The following is a 15,702-nucleotide window of genomic DNA, read 5'->3' on the forward strand; positions in this document are numbered from 1 at the left end:
TGCCCGGCGAGGAAGAGGGATTTTTCTTGGTGGGGGGGGGGGGGGGGGGAGAGAGAGAGAGAGAGAGAGAGAGCTGGGGGGGGGGGTGGGTGGTTGGGAAGAGGGTGAAGATTCAGGATGGAACAGGGTTTATTGTGATGAGACGAAAACAAAAATAGCTGGAAAAACTCAGCCGGTCTGTGACAGTATCTGTGGAAAGGAAGACAGTCAACGTTTCGAGTCTGTATGGACTCTTCATCCGCATTGTGGGGGTGGTGGGGGGGTGGGTGGGAGGGGGGTGGGATGTTTGTGGTACAGGGGGCTGTGATCTGAGACTGGGGACACTGAACTTGTGTGTATTGAGGTGAGGAAATGAGTTCTGTGCCATCGGGAGGCAGTGGCGAGGCGGTCAGATCAAAGAGCTGAGCGTGTGCACATAAGGAGCAGCCCTGACTCTCTGGCGCTTCAGTCTCCGCTGCTCGGGACCCCAGGATGTCTCGTCGTCGCCGCCTCCAGCAGCAGCAGCAGCAGCAGCAGCAGCGCCTCGCAACCTGGGTCACCCTCCTCCTGTTGGGTGCCGGGCTCCTGGGCGCTCCGAGCCGGGCACAGGAGCAGGGCAGCCAGCGCCAGCCAGCCGGGAGGGCACAGAGAAGGGAGCCGAGGGTGAGGGGAGCCGGGCCCAGGCAGAGCCACCTGTACATGATCGAGCTGTACCGGGCAGTGAGCGGGAGGGGAGGCGCTCAGATGTCAGCCCCGGAGCACACCGCCCTCCTCCAGGCGGGACAAGTGGTCAGCCTCCTGGCCAGAGGTAAGGCTTCCATGATCCAGGGGGGCAGGGAGACGGGGGCTGGAGAAACTGGGGAAGGGTCACACAGGCTGGGAACGTGACCAGAAAAGCGAAATACTGCGGATTTGGAGCATCTGTGCAGAGAGAGAGAGAGAGAGAGAGAAACAGAGTTAACGTTTCGAGTCCTTGTGACCCTCCTTCAGAACGGGAACAGCTCTGAAGAGTCACACAAACTGGGAAGGGTGAACCTCTGTCTCTCTCTCTCTCGCTCTCTGCACAGATGCTGCCAGAGCCGCTGAGATTTCTTTCCAGCACTTTCTGTTTTTTTTTATATTTCGGATCTCCAGCATCCGCAGCATTTTGATTGTCCTGAAGTCAAACTGGTGAAACCTTGGTCTCTCTCTCTATTTCGCTCGCTGCTCCTCCTTGTGAAATTCCCTTTGGGACTCTGTTCCCACCCCAAACCCTCCAGGGGTCCTGAAGCCAGATGTCCCCCTCCCCCGAGCCCATGAGCAGGACAGGGGATGATGAGGAGCTGACAGCAGTATCTGTCCGGGCAAGAGTGCGACAGCCTGAGCACTCGCAGCGAGCTGCCGGATAGCCGGCCCGGCTGACAGGCTCACCGGGATCCTGCTCCCTCCCTTTCGCACAGACTAATCCAGCCCTCAGTCATGGGTCCATGTTATTGGTAATGTTAGTGTTCTCTTCAGCAGCAGCTGGACTTCCATCAGAAAGCATCACCCCTCCCCACCCCCCCAAAAGGAGGTGCAGACACACCGAATCAGACAGTGCTCACAGAGCCATTCAGCCCCTCGTACCAGATCTGTTAGTGTCTGTGGAGAGACTGGCCCCTGACAGTTCTTCAGAACCTTACTTTGGAGAAAAGAATTCGCATTGAGGTAGCGCCTTTCGCCACCTCGGAATAGCCCAGAGTGCATTTGAAAGTGTAGTCCGTGTTGCCATGCAGAAAATGTGGCAGACCATTTTCACATAGTAAGATCCCGCAACAGGCAATGGGCTACCAACCAGAGAATCAGCATGGCAGTGATTGGCCAGAACCCTGGGGAGGACCTGCGACCATGGGATCTTGACAGGGTGGACTGCCCTTGGTTGAATGTTTCATCTGAAAGATGGCACCTCTGACAGGGCAGCATTCCCTCAGCACCGCACCAGAGTCTCCACTGAGATTGCGGTAGCACTCGAATAAATCTTGACACACCCTTCCAAATCATTTTCAAATCTATCGAGAAACCCATTCAAACGTGAACATGGCACCAGAGCTGATTAGAAAGAGGCCATTCAGCCCATTGAGCCTGTTCTGCCATTATGTTCAATCTGGCTGATCTGTATCTTAATCCCATCTACCTGCCTTGTGCTCTGACCTCACGCACGTCCTATGGTCTCAATCTTTAGGTCCAATTCCAACATCCACAACCTTCATGGGGGGAAGAGATTCCAGATTCCTGTTACCCACTGAGTGGAGGTATGCTTCCTGATTTCATTCCAAAAACAGCTTGGCTTTAATTTGATGATTATGTCCCCTTGTCTTTTTGATTCCTGCATCAAAGGAGATACTTTCTCAATATCAACCTCCTAACAACATGTTAAGTACCTTGATCAGCTAATCCCCCATCCTTTACAACTCAAGAGAATACAAGCTCAGTTTATCCAACCTGCTCACACCATTTAACCCTTTAAGCTTTGGGGGAAAGTTTGCACCAACACTGATGTGAAAATTATGACTAATTTCTAGTCAATTAGTGTCTCTTCCTCACCATTTCATTTCTTGATATTTTTCATTGGCTGACACACAATGGGTGAAAAACAATCGAGGCAGTTATGAAGGAGCTGACCATCTATCCTTCTCTGATTTCAGTTTCCATCCACTTTCTTACCTTCTTCCATCATTGGGGTTTTGGAGGCCCCAGTCAACGTTTCACCCCCTTACCCAAATGGCCATTGTTTGCAAGTGAACTGTAACACTGAATGTTGGCCATTCACATGACCATCACCTGAGCTGGGAAAGCCAATCATGGTGGAGTTTGGAGGAACAGCTTAACTTTGGACCTAGATTGTAACTCGCTCCATCACTGGGGGTGGAAGGGTGTGTGTGTGTGTTGGGGGAGGGGGGGTGGGGGTGGTTCTGGTGCAGGATAATTGATAAGATGGAGTGCTTTGTTGACTCCATTATCGTTATATCATGCAACTGGCATGATGGCAGAAGGTGAAATAAGCGGACCTTCACCTTTCGTTGTTGAACAATGTCTATGTTCTTTCTACTTGAGGGTGTTTGAGGATGAAGAACTTCCAGGGTTCTGGACAAAGAGCTGGGTTATGGGATTAAGCATGACTACTCTTTCAAAGGGCCAAATAGCCTCCCTGTGTGCTGTAAGCTTCTATAACTCAAACCCTTTCTCTTTCAGGTTGGAATCACAGTGGAGGGACCTGGACGTTTGATTTCGACATGACCTCCATTGCCGACCGTGCCTCTGTGCAGTTTGCCGAGCTCAGAATTCGGCTGCCTCCATTCTCCTCCTGTCACAACACCACAGTTCTCATCAACCACAGCCACAGCTACAAGTGCAACAGCAACAGGATGTGCCATGATCGCTTGCCTCTTGGCTCCTTCGCTGCGAACCCTTCAGCCATCAGCTCAAACTGGAAGGTATTCAACATCACCAGCCTCCTGAGCAGCTGGCTGAGCCAGGAGTCCCCTCCGCATGAGGCACCTGGGAGACAGGGTCTTCAGCAGCCTCCCTCCGAAGATTGCCAGGGAAACAAGGAGCACCACCAGCGCCTGTGGGAGAAGTTTGCCAAGCTGGCAGCGATGGGCAGCCAGAGCAAGCCCCCTCACAGGAGCGCAGAGCAGATCATGATGGTGGTGTTCTTCGAGAGGAACAGAACGGAGGCAGGGGGGGTCTCCTCCACACTCCTGAGGACTGTGCAACACTCCAAGTTCCAAGCAGCAGCCAAGGACAGCGAGGATGGCAACAGCAGGAGGCAGAAAAGAAACAGGAAGGAAAGACTGAACATGGGAAACAGCACATCAGTGCGAGACCAGTCCCTGTGTCGACGGATGGACATGGAAGTGAACTTTGACCAGATCGGCTGGGGAGGATGGGTCATATACCCCAAAACCTTCAATGCCTACAGATGTGGGGGAGAATGTCCCTCACCCTTGGACGAGACTTTCATGCCAACCAACCATGCGTACATGCAGGTGAGAAGGAAGAGACACCCTCACTTCCCTGGGAGAGCATTTGATCCAGAATTATTGGAAAAGGGTCTGTTTTAGGGGTAATTGTGAGTTTGAGTGACAACGTTAAACAGACAGTATCAGATCAGCTGCCATTCACTTATATATAAAAGCAAAGAACTGCGGATGTTGGAAATCCAAAACAAAAACAGAAATACCTGGAAAAACTCAGAAGGTCTGGCAGCATCGGTGGTTAGGAGTACAGTTAACGTTTTGAATCCGCATGACTCTTCAACAGAACTAATTAAAAATAGAGAAGGGGTTAAATATAAGCTGGTTTAAGGTGGGGGGGTGATTGGGACAAGAAGAGCTAGGTAGGGGACCAGTGATAGGTGGAGATAACCAAAAGATGTCACAGACAAAAGGACAAAGAGGTGTTGAAGGTGGTGATATTATCTAAAGGAATGTGCTAATTAAGGGTAGAAATAAGGATGAGCAAGGTACAGATAGCCCTAGTGGGGGTGGGGTGGGGGGAAGGAATCAAAAAAGTCTAAAAGGTAGAGATAAAACAATAGATGGAAATACATTTAAAAATAATGGAAATAGGTGGGAAAAGAAAAATAATATAGAAATTATTGGAAAAAACAAAAAGGAGGGGGAAAATCAGAAAGTGGGTGGGGATGGAGGAGAGACTTCATGATCTAAAGTTGTTGAACTCAATATTCAGTCCAGAAGGCTGTAAAGTGCCTAGTCGGAAGATGAGGTGCTGTTCCTCCAGTTTGCGTTGAGCTTCACTGGAACAATGCAGCAAGCCAAAGACGGGCATGTGGGCATGAGAGCAGGGTGGAGTGTTGAAATGGCAAGCGACAGGGAGGTCTGAGTAATGCTTGCGGACAGACCGAAGGTGTTCTGCTAAGCGGTCACCCAGTCTGCGTTTGGTCACTCCAATGTAGAGAAAACCGCATTGGGAGCAACGAACGCAGTAGACTAAATTGAGAGAAGTGTAAATGAAATGCTGCTTCACTTGAAGTGAGTGTTTGGGTCCTTGGACGGTGAGGAGAGGGGAAGTAAAGGGGCAGGTGTTGCATCTTCTGCGGTTGCATGGGAAGGTGCCGTGGGAGGGGGTTGATGTGTAGGCAGTGATGGAGGAGTGGACCAGGGTGTCACAGAGGGAACAATCCCTACGGAATGCCGCCAAGGGGGGTGAAGGAAAGATGTTTGGTGGTGGCATCATGCTGGAGTTGGCGGAAATGGCGGACGATGATCCTTTGAATGCGGAGGCTGGTGGGGTGATAAGTGAGGATAAGGGGGACCCTATCATGGTTCTGGGAGGGAGGAGAAAGGTGTGAGGGCGGATGCGCAGGAGATGAGCTGGACACGGTTGAGGGCCCTGTCAACCACCGTGGGTGGAAAACCTCGGTTAAGGAAGAAGGAGGACATGTCAGAGGAACTGTTTTTGAAAGTGGCATCAGCAGAACAGATGCGACGGAGGCGAAGGAACTGAGAGAATGGGATGGAGTCCTTACAGGAAGCCAGCTGTGAGGAGCTGTAGTCGAGGTAGCTGTGGGAGTCGGTAGGCTTGTAATGGATATTGGTGGACAGTCTATCGCCAGGAATTGAGACAGAGAGGTCAAGGAAGGGAAGTGTCAGAGATGGACCATGTGAAAATGATGGAGGGGTGGAAATTGGAAGCAAAATTAATAAATTTTTCCAGGTCCTGACGAGACCATGAAGCAGCACCGAAGTAATCATCGACGTACCTGAGAAAGAGTTGTGGGAGGGGGCCGGAGTAGGACTGGAACAAGGAATGTTCCACATACCCCATAGAGAGACAGGCATAGCTGGGGCCCATGCGAGTACCCATAGCCACACCTTTTATTTGGAGGAAGTGAGAGGATTTAAAGGAGAAATTGTTCAGTGTGAGAACAAGTTCAGCCAGATGGAGGAGAGTAGTGGTGGATGGGGATTGTTCGGGCCTCTGTTCGAGGAAGAAGCGGAGAGCCACCAGACCATCCCGGTGGGGGATGGAAGTGTAGAGGGATTAGACGTCCATGGTGAAGAGGTGGTGGTTGGGGCAAGGGAACTGGAAATTGTTGATATGATGTAGGGTGTCAGAGGAATCACGGATGTAGGTGCGAAGGGACTGGACAAGGGGAGAGAGAATGGAGTCAAGATAGCGAGAAATTAGTTCTGTGGGGCAGGAACAGGCTGACACGATCGCTCTGCCGGGACAGTCCTGTTTGTGGATTTTGGGTAGGAGGTAGAAGCGGGCCATCCGAGGTTGGGAGACTATGAGGTTGGAAGCTGTGGAAGGAAGATCTCCAGAGGAGATGAGGTCAGTGACAGTCCTGGAAACAATGGCTTGATGTTCAGTGGTGGGGTTATGGTCCAGGGAGAGGTAGGAGGAAGTGTCTGCGAGTTGACACTCAGCCTCTGTGAGGTAGAGGTCAGTGCGCCAGACAACAACAGCAGTTGTAAAAATACAACTAATATCTCTGGATTAACACTTCTCAAATGTCAAACGTTTTTCCACGAACCTTCAGTATGAGTACCTCTCTTTCTTTCCTTCATTCCTTGTCAGCAGGTTTGATGACAATGTCAGGGTTGGACCTGAGCAAACGGAGTGCAGCAAGTTCACAGAGAGACAGGTTAGAATGGGTGAGAGGAGTAGAGAAATTGAGACCACTAATGTCACACTGACAGTTCTCAATGAACAGGTCAAGAGAACGTAAGAATCCAGAGGGAGGGGTCCAGGTGGAGGGAGAATATTGGAGGTGGGTAAAAGGATCCGTTGAACGGGGAGAGGACTCCTGCCCAAAGAAGTGAACACGGAGACGAAGGCAGTGGAAGAAGAGTTCAGCATCATCGTGCCGAGCCTGAAATTCATTGAGATGAGGGCGTAAGGGTATGAAACTAAGTCCTTTGCTGAGCACTGAACTGAGCTGCCATTCACAGATCTCTCCTGACGTGTCAAATCCATTTAGCACAAACAACCAAAGTTAAAGTTAAAAACAGAAACAGAATTACCTGGAAAAACTCAGCAGGTCTGGCAGGTCAACAGAACTGTTGAAGGGTCATGAGGACTCGAAACGTCAACTCTTTTCTTCTCCGCCGATGCTGCCAGACCTGCTGCGTTTTTCCAGGTAATTCTGTTTTTGTTTTGGATTTCCAGCATCCGCAGTTTTTTGTTTTTATCAAAGTTAAAGTTAACCCTTTTACATATTCAGCTCAGCCATTGTAAAAATGGAACTAATATCTCTGGATTAACACTTCTCAAATGTCAAACATTTTTCCATGAACCTTCAGTATCAGCACCTCTCTTTCTTTCCTACATTCCCTCTGCTTCATGTCTCTTTTAATATTTTGATGTTTTATATTTAATTTGTTAACAGTTACTATCTCCCGCAGCTCCCCCACATAATCTATATACTCAAACCTCGGTTTCAGAATCTTCCACGTCCTTTCGATTCAAAACTCGATTCAGAAACCATCCAGGTTTCGATCACTGGAGACTGACAGTCCGGACAAGATAATTCCTGTGTACACTGCCCAAAGGATTGTAAACTAAACCTGTGATCACTCAATTCTCTTAAATTCACTCCCAAAACCCTTCTATCTCGTTCTCTCTCCCCTCATCCTTTGATGATGACCCAGTCTAATTGTGCTTTCATATACCGCACAACATTCATTTCACTATGGTTAGCCCCTTGAAATATTTACCATCAATTTAATCATTTGCTGTTGGTCTGGATTTTGGACAGCTGAGGGGTTGTCTCTCCCTTGTATCACTGAATGCTCCTGTGCTCAAAGCATGGTGATATGGGTGAAGCTGACTGTGTAAAGGGAACCACTTTCAGCATGTGGGTGAGGAGGCAGACCAGTTATCAGTGCTGAGTGGAAGTCTGGATGCAAGCCACTGATATTGTTTCAAAAACACCTTCTATAAGAATCTACCGATAGGGCAGGAGCAATCTTCAGATCAGTCTTTAGACTGATGACTCAACCAGTTCCTTCACGTCCTTACAGATAGGAAAGATGCCATCCTTCCCTGGTCTGGACAATATGTGACTCCAGCTTGTGACTCTTAACTGTGCTCAGTCGTGGCCGAGTCAGTGAGTTGTACAAACCACTCCCAGTGGTTCATCACCACCATCACCACCTTCTCAGTTTGAGCAGTAAATGCTGGATCTGCCAGCGATGCTCACATCCTGACAATGAATAATAAGCCAGATTTGCTCCCAAAGTAGGATTTGCTTTTTTCAGTCTTTTAACTCAGAGCTGTCTTTGTATAATACTTTTATCTGTTTATAGTTGCTGGGTCAACGTCCTGGAACTCCCTCCCTAACAGCACATGGGCTGCAGCAGTTCAAGAAGGCAGCTCACCACCACCTTCTCAAGGGGAATTAGGGCATCGCTGGCTGGGCCAGCTTTTATTGCCCACATCCCATGAATGAATGATTAAAAAGTTCCTGACTGATCTTGCTTCACTCATTCTCTACCAGTGGCTCCACGGATTACCCAGGTTCTCAATGAAGCTGCAAGCACTGGAAGAAAAGTCAAGGATGAATGAAGCCATTCAGCCCATTAAAGTCCCTCAAGGTTCTATCGGAATATCCCGGTTTATGTGCAAACATTCCCACCAGGCCTATTATTCCAAACTTTCACCACTCTTCCAATGACAAGCTCCTCCTTAACCTCCATTTGAGGATCATTTCCCCACTAAGTCAATTGCAAGTCCGCAAGTTGTGCACCCCAGGTGTGTTCACACCAGAATGGTTTTAGTTCCGACTCCAAGGTCAGGCTCCCTTATCATGGCGTAGGCCCATGACAAACTGGACCCAGGATTCTATTTCTGGGATAAGGGAGCTGGAATCAGCCCTGCACATTGTCGCATAGGCAGAGGTCAATCTCCCAGTGTCAAAGTGACTGAAATTTAAAACAATATCCCAAGGCTATCCTGTCCATTGCATTTCATAGTTTTTTTTTTATTCATTCAAGGGATGCGGGCACCACTAACTAGGCCATCATTTTTTGCTCATCCCTAATTAACCTTGAGAAGGTGGTGGTGAGCTGCCTTCTTGAACCGCTGCAGTCCATGTGGTGTAGATACACCCACAGTGCTGTTAGGGACGGAGTTCCAGAATTTTGACCCAGTGACAGTGAAGGAACGGTGATATATTTCCAAGTCAGTTTATGACCTCCACAGCAGCATTGCTTTCTCCCCTGCCAACCTCAGAGTATTCCCCACTGAAGGTCTCATACCTAAAGCCTTTCACAGCTCTAGAGCTGACTTCTCCAGCGCTCTCCTCTTCTCTCCTTCATCTCCTAAACTCGCAACTTGGTCAAAACTTGTACCCTATCCCACACAAAGTCCTGCTTTGCTCTTTGCTCACTGTGTTATGTTGTGCCATTTCAGAGTTCTCCATGGCCTGGCCCAGCCTTGTTCCAACAATCTCCCATGGTCCTATAGTCCTTCCAAACACTGATCTCCGCATTCCCCGCTCTTGTGTTTTCTTGGCAGACCATTACCCCAACACTGGCCTTCGCTTGCTTGGATCACTTCACCGTGTTTTTTACTCCTGGGTTGCTATTCCTGAATACCCCCCATCTCCTCTTTTAGGAAGCTTCTCAAAATGCATCCCTTCAACCAAGCTCCCAATCTCCTCGTCCCCTGCTCACTGTCCTGGTCCCTCATCACCAGTCACTTGTACAGAGTTGAAGGAGGCCATTCAGTCCATCACGCCTGTGTTGGCTCTTTGAAAGAGCTATCCAATTATGTCCATTCTCCCCTGACTTTTCTCCATTGTCTTGTAATGTTTCCTTTTCAAGTGTTTATCCAATTCCCTTCTGAAAGTTACGATTAATTTGCTTCCACCGCCCTTTCAGGCAGCACGTTCCAGATCTGAACAACGCACTGTCTAAAAAAATTCTCCTCATCTTCCCACTGATTGTTTTGCCAATTATCTGAAATCTACGTTCTCTGGTTACTGATCAATGCAACTACTTTCTCCCTCTCTACTCTTACCCAAAGCCTTCACAATTTTGAGCAACTCGATTAAATTTTCCTGTAAACTCCTCTGCTCAGAGGAACTTTCTTCACAGGAAAGTCAAGCTGCCATTGCTACTCTTTTCCTCTCTGTCCTCAGAGTGCAAAAGGAACTTGTTCTGATCTCTCTCCCTCTCACAATCTCTTTTTTTTAATTGCAGAGTTTGCTGAAATCCTTTCAGCCAGAACGTGTGCCCTGTACGTCCTGTGTGCCGGTCAAGATGAGCTCTTTGTCCATGTTATACTACAAGGAATGGGAGGTGGTGCTGAGCCATCACAAGGACATGATCGTGGAGGAGTGTGGGTGTCACTGATCAAAGCCCATCAAAGGCCCGGAATGGAAAGACTTCTGTTTAAAAATATTATTTTAAAGTAAATAATTAATGCAGTATATAGACTATAAAATTATATATTTTTATATACGTGTTGAATAAAGGTGACATAAAACTGTCTTCACTCTACTGTGTGGACTACTGTACATCAATAAATCAGGATATGAACTAGATCTTAAGAAACAGGTGGAGGCCATTCAGCCTCTTGGTCCTGTTCTGCCATTTAATTCAATTATCACTGATTTGTACCCCAGTTCCATTTACCCACTTTGTTCCATATCATTGTAGATCTCTCACACAGATGGAGGCTTGATCCATTCTGGAAAGTGAATGGTTTGCAGGGCTTTGGGGGTGAAGTGGGCGTGGGACTAATTCGACAGCTCATTTAAAGAGCTGACAGATGCACAATGGGCTGAATGGCTTCCTTATGTCCTGTGTCAATCTTTCATCATGATTGATGGAAGCTACTTTTCCTCCTCAGTTAATTTAAACCATTTTATGAATGGGAAATCACCAGTAGCAGATTAAACATCAGAATTGAAACTTAATGTGTTTAGACAGTGCTGAATTTTAACACTGGATGAAATTATCCTACAGGTACAAAGTATCTCTCTGGAGATTGGTACTGAAACAAAACAAACTGGAACCGCTCTCACTCCCAGTTTATTATTTCTGAATTGGAAGATTATTTATCTGACCATGTTGACCCTTCTCAAACAAGGTGTGCACTTGCTGAGCAGCAAGTGTGAATGGTCCTCTGGCACTGAGTGCATGGAAACACACAATGATCAAATGGAAAATAATTTGCACAACCGGCTGAATTTTGAACAAATCTTTCCTCCTAAGCACATCCTCCCCCCACCAACACACGCTCCACGCATACCCATTTGCACACTCAGTGATAACTCACCGCACACAAGCTCACTCACTGACACACGCACCTGCCTTGGACAAGTTATTAGGTAACATCATACTCAGATTCCACAGGTGGGTGCGAGCTCACATCTCTTGCGGCCAGAACGCAATGGCATTTGTTGTGACCCTCAAGCTGGCACCAAGTGATTTCCCATTGCTAATGGCTCCTCAGTGCTACAATGAGCAGGGCCAGTGCAGTGAGGTGATAGGTCATCCTGGCCTAATGTTTCCGGTTAATCATAAGGTTCCACATCTGTGCACTGGGAGAGGCAGCAGTCAGGGTACCACAAACTGGGGAGGGCAGGGAGACCAGCCAAGCTCCCCATCAAGGTGAGAACATGCTGAGGTGAAGCCAACCACGGCCAAACAGCCTAATGCTTCCCAGTGCCTGCACAGGCATCTGGACAACTTTTGGTTGCAAGGCTGTAGGGGCTGGGGGGAGTTATTCTGAATAAGACTCAGTCGCTTCAAAATATGAAAATATAAAGCAAGCTATTCTCCCAACACTGACTAAGACCCTCCTCCTTGCCTGTGGTCAACTCTTGGCTCCACTGTTCCACCACTGTCTTGGCTGGCCTCCTGTCTCTCACCCTCCATAAACTTCAACTCATTCAACTCAGTTGCTCATGACCTGCTTCACCCCTGGTCTCAGGTAGCAGCTCCTGAGTGATTGCTGACCTGCACAAGACCCTGCATCCCTTCCCCCACCCCCACCCCAAAAACACCAAACATTGCCTCAAGTTGCAAATTCTGGTTGCAACAGTGGGTACAGTACAAGAGAAACATTTAACTGGTTGTAAAGAGGTTTGGGATACCCTGAGGTTATGAAAGGTGCTGATACAAATGCACATCTTTTTGCCCATTGCTTCGCTCCTCCCCAATTCATTTACCTCTTCGTTATCCCTCTGATTCTGGCCTCACGTGCATTCCTTCCCCTCTCTTCACCCCATGTCCATGTCTTTAATCACCAAGGCCTCGTGCTGTGGAATTCATGCCCCAAAACCCTTCACCTTTCCTTTAAGGACCCCCTTAAAACCCCTTCTAGCATGAACACAAAGGACCCAATGGTCTCCTCCTTGACTCCATGACTGAGTAAATGGCTCTCCAGTCAATGTCCATTTTTCTTCCTTTGCCTCCAAGAAGCAGCCTGGGACTATTTATCTGAACATTAAGTGACGCAGACACAAGTTGTTATTCTTTAAGGAAAGCTTTTCAGAAGCAGTGTCCCTTTGTCTGATAAAAATGTTAGTTTTGCAGCTCTAAGTAGATAATCTATGAGTTTACAGGGTACCCACTGAGTGGGAGCTAGTTTACACTCGACAAATAATATTCCCTGAGATGAAACAGGTGGTGGTTTGCCTGACGGTCAGTGCCTGCTCTGGCCACTTGCTCCAGGGGTCGGTGTAATGGTGATGTGTGAGAGGTCGTGTCCTTTTCCCTCCCTTGTCTGTCTGGCTCTCTGGGAGAACATGTTTATTTAGCTGGCACAACAGGAATCTGTTGGGAATCCCAGAAAAGTGACCAAATCGAACCCCTTTAAAAAAAAAGACCAAGGCAGCTATTCCCAGGAATATGTCTGTGGCAGGAAAAGCATAAGTAAAATATTCAGTCCCATTGTACATGTGTCTATGTACATAGAAAGACAGGAAGCACATGGATGCAATGCCTTTTATCATCTCAGGATGGCTCTAAGTATTCCCAGCCACTGAAATACTTATTGAAGCATAGTCACAGTTGTCATGCAGCAGCAGCCAATTTGCGCACAGCAAGCTCCCACAAACAACAATGTGATCATGCCCAGAGAATCGGTTTTAGTTATAATGGTTGAGGGATAAATATTGTCCAGGACAGCAGGGTGGGTGGGAGGGGGAACTCCCCTGTCCTTCTTCAAAATAGTGGCTGTGGGGTTTTTTTACATCCACTAGAGAGGGCCTGGGATTAATGTCTCACCAAGGGACAGCACCTCCAACATTATCAAAAGAGCCTCAGTGGTTATGGGTGGCGGGCGTGGGGTGCAAGTACATAGCAGGGTGTCAATTAGGGGGTGCCTAAGGGGAGGCAGGGACTGACAGCTTTGTGGGTGGGTCAAAGCCACTTTGGCACTGCCCTGGTGCCTCTCTGGAGCTGGCTGTGGTGATGTGTGTGTGATATTGGTGTACGCGGACCCATTGGAGAACAGTGGGGTGAATGTGTGAGGAGAAGGTGGGGAGGAGGTGTAGGTGCTGTACATTTCACCTCAGTGGGGAAGCGTCTGATCACTGTGGTTGGATTTCTCCCAGCCTTCTCCTCTCCAGCTTTGCTGTCAGATACAGCACAGTACTTGGCACTGTGTGATGTCCAGCTTACAGGAATGGAAGGATTCACTATATCCGGGCTCCGATTCCACTTGCAGCCCTCAGCAGTACAGTCACATCAGTGTCAAAGCGAGATGTATCTAATTCCTCGACTGGCTAGCCTAGAGTTTCTCTGTGGCTGGCGAATGGCAGCTTACATCCCAGTTATCATTTCAGGCCAGCACACACTCGGACATGGACTGAGACTGCTCACACTCAGCCCACGTCAGTCAGTCAATGGCAACAACAACTCCCCTTTTATATCACACTTTGAATGTAGGAGTAACATCCCAAAGTGCTTCACAGGTGCGTAATGATGCATTCGACAGCAAGTCGCTTCAGGAGATACGAGGATGGGTGGTCAAAGGCTTCCTCAAAGAGGGAGGTTTTAAAGAGCATCTCAAACATTATCTAATGAGGAGAGGTTGAGCAGGGTGTACCGATACCCATTGGAGTTTAGAAGGATAAGAGGTGATCCTATTGAAACATCTAAGATTCTGAGGGAACTTGACAGAGTGGATGCTGAGAGGATGTTTCTCCTCGTGGGGGATACTCGGACTAGGCACACATTTCAAAATAAGGGATCTCTAATTTAAGATGGAGATGAGGAGGAATTTCTTCTTTCAAGGGGTCGCTAACCTTTCAAATTTCTCTTCCACAATGAGCAGTGGGTGACTGAATATATTCAAGGCTGAGTTAGAGAGGTTTTTGATCTACAAGGGAGTGAAAGATTATGCAGGACAAACAGGAAAGCGGAGTTGAGGCCACAATCAGATCATCCGCTATCTTAGTGAATGGCAGAGCAGGTTCGATGGGCCAAATGGCCTACTCCTGCGCCTATTTCTTATATAAATGTAGGAAGGAGGGAGAGGCAGAGAGGTTTACGGAGGGCATTCCAGAGCTTAGGGCCCAGGCAGCTGAACGCTTGGCCACCAGTTGTGGAGCAAGGGAAGCGAGGGATGCTCATGAGGCCTGAATTGGAGGAGGACAGAGATCTTGGATGGCTCCAGGGACTGGAGGAGATGACAGAGTTAGGAAGGGCTGAGGCCGTGCAGGGATTTGATCACAAGGTTGAGAATTTAAAATTGAGGGGTGCTGGAACGGGAGTTAATTTCAGTCAAGAGAGCATTTCATCAGATCACAGCACTCTGTCTGAGTCCGTTCAAACCCAGGTCTCAGGGTTAAAGAGCAGAGCAACCCAGTCCCCTATTCAAGTTAACTTGCAACAGACACCTCGGACCAATGGAGATAATAAACATCTGTCAGTGAAGGACAACTAAGAAGGGATCAAAGTGGCTTTCTTTGTGTCTGTTCATGGTAGTATCCTGCAGGGAGCTAATGCTCCCATTTGCTGCCTATGTTTTTGCCTATGCATGCATTGTCAGGTAAGACTGCTTCAGGAACATTGCACAATGGCAGCTACACAGGCCTAGCTCAGCTTTGCATCTGGTACTGTGTGAAATACACGTCTGTCCCATAGAGAAATGATGGTTTGTGCAGGAAATACGAGTGAGCCATTACCCCTGAAAGAGGGGACATGGTCCTCAGAGGTTGCCACTGAGGTTGTGCGGTGGGGGTGCGGGGTGTGTGATGTGAGAGTTGAAAAGTGAGCTTTGCTCTGCAACTCAGCTTTTCTGAATCTAATATCTCCTTATGTGGCTCAGTGTAAAATTGTTATTGTTGAAGTCCCTGTGAAATGGCTTGGAACATGGTGCAACGCTCATGTCTCTATATATCAGTCCGGGTGCCCCTGGGGGTGTTTGCAAATGTGTGGCTGTGCATGTGTCTGTCCATACATCTGTGTGTGGCTGCGCGTGTCTATCTGTATGACACCTGTGTGTGTGTGTATGTGGGACATGAGCAGCTGCATGTGTTTGTGTGTGCCTCAGTGTGGGTCTGTGTGTGTGTGTGTGGGTGCATGTGTCAGTGTGAGCACACGTGTGTGTGTGTGTGTGTGTTATTGAATGTCGGGTTCATCTGTGTGTCACTGTCAGTGGTCTGACCAAATGATTCCTTTTCCTGTTTCACACAAGCTGCTCACAGCCCTGAGAAATCACTCACTTATTTCATTGTCTGTTGTGGAGTTATCCAAGCAGGAGCGATGCAGAGACCTC

At 48.2% G+C, this 15,702-nt stretch overlaps 1 protein-coding gene across 1 annotated transcript; it reads left to right on the plus strand.

The window, feature by feature from the left end:
• Positions 1-471: 471 nt before the first annotated feature.
• On the plus strand, positions 472-10,322 carry LOC121289616 (nodal homolog 2-A-like). Its single transcript, XM_041209238.1, has 3 exons — positions 472-787; positions 3,190-3,986; positions 10,170-10,322. Exons 1-3 carry the CDS (start codon positions 472-474, stop codon positions 10,320-10,322), a joined length of 1,266 nt encoding a protein of 421 aa, XP_041065172.1.
• The last annotated feature ends 5,380 nt before the right edge of the window (positions 10,323-15,702 follow it).

This window comes from Carcharodon carcharias, chromosome 17 (assembly GCF_017639515.1).
Source record: "Carcharodon carcharias isolate sCarCar2 chromosome 17, sCarCar2.pri, whole genome shotgun sequence".
Classification (NCBI taxonomy): Eukaryota; Metazoa; Chordata; class Chondrichthyes; order Lamniformes; family Lamnidae; genus Carcharodon; species Carcharodon carcharias.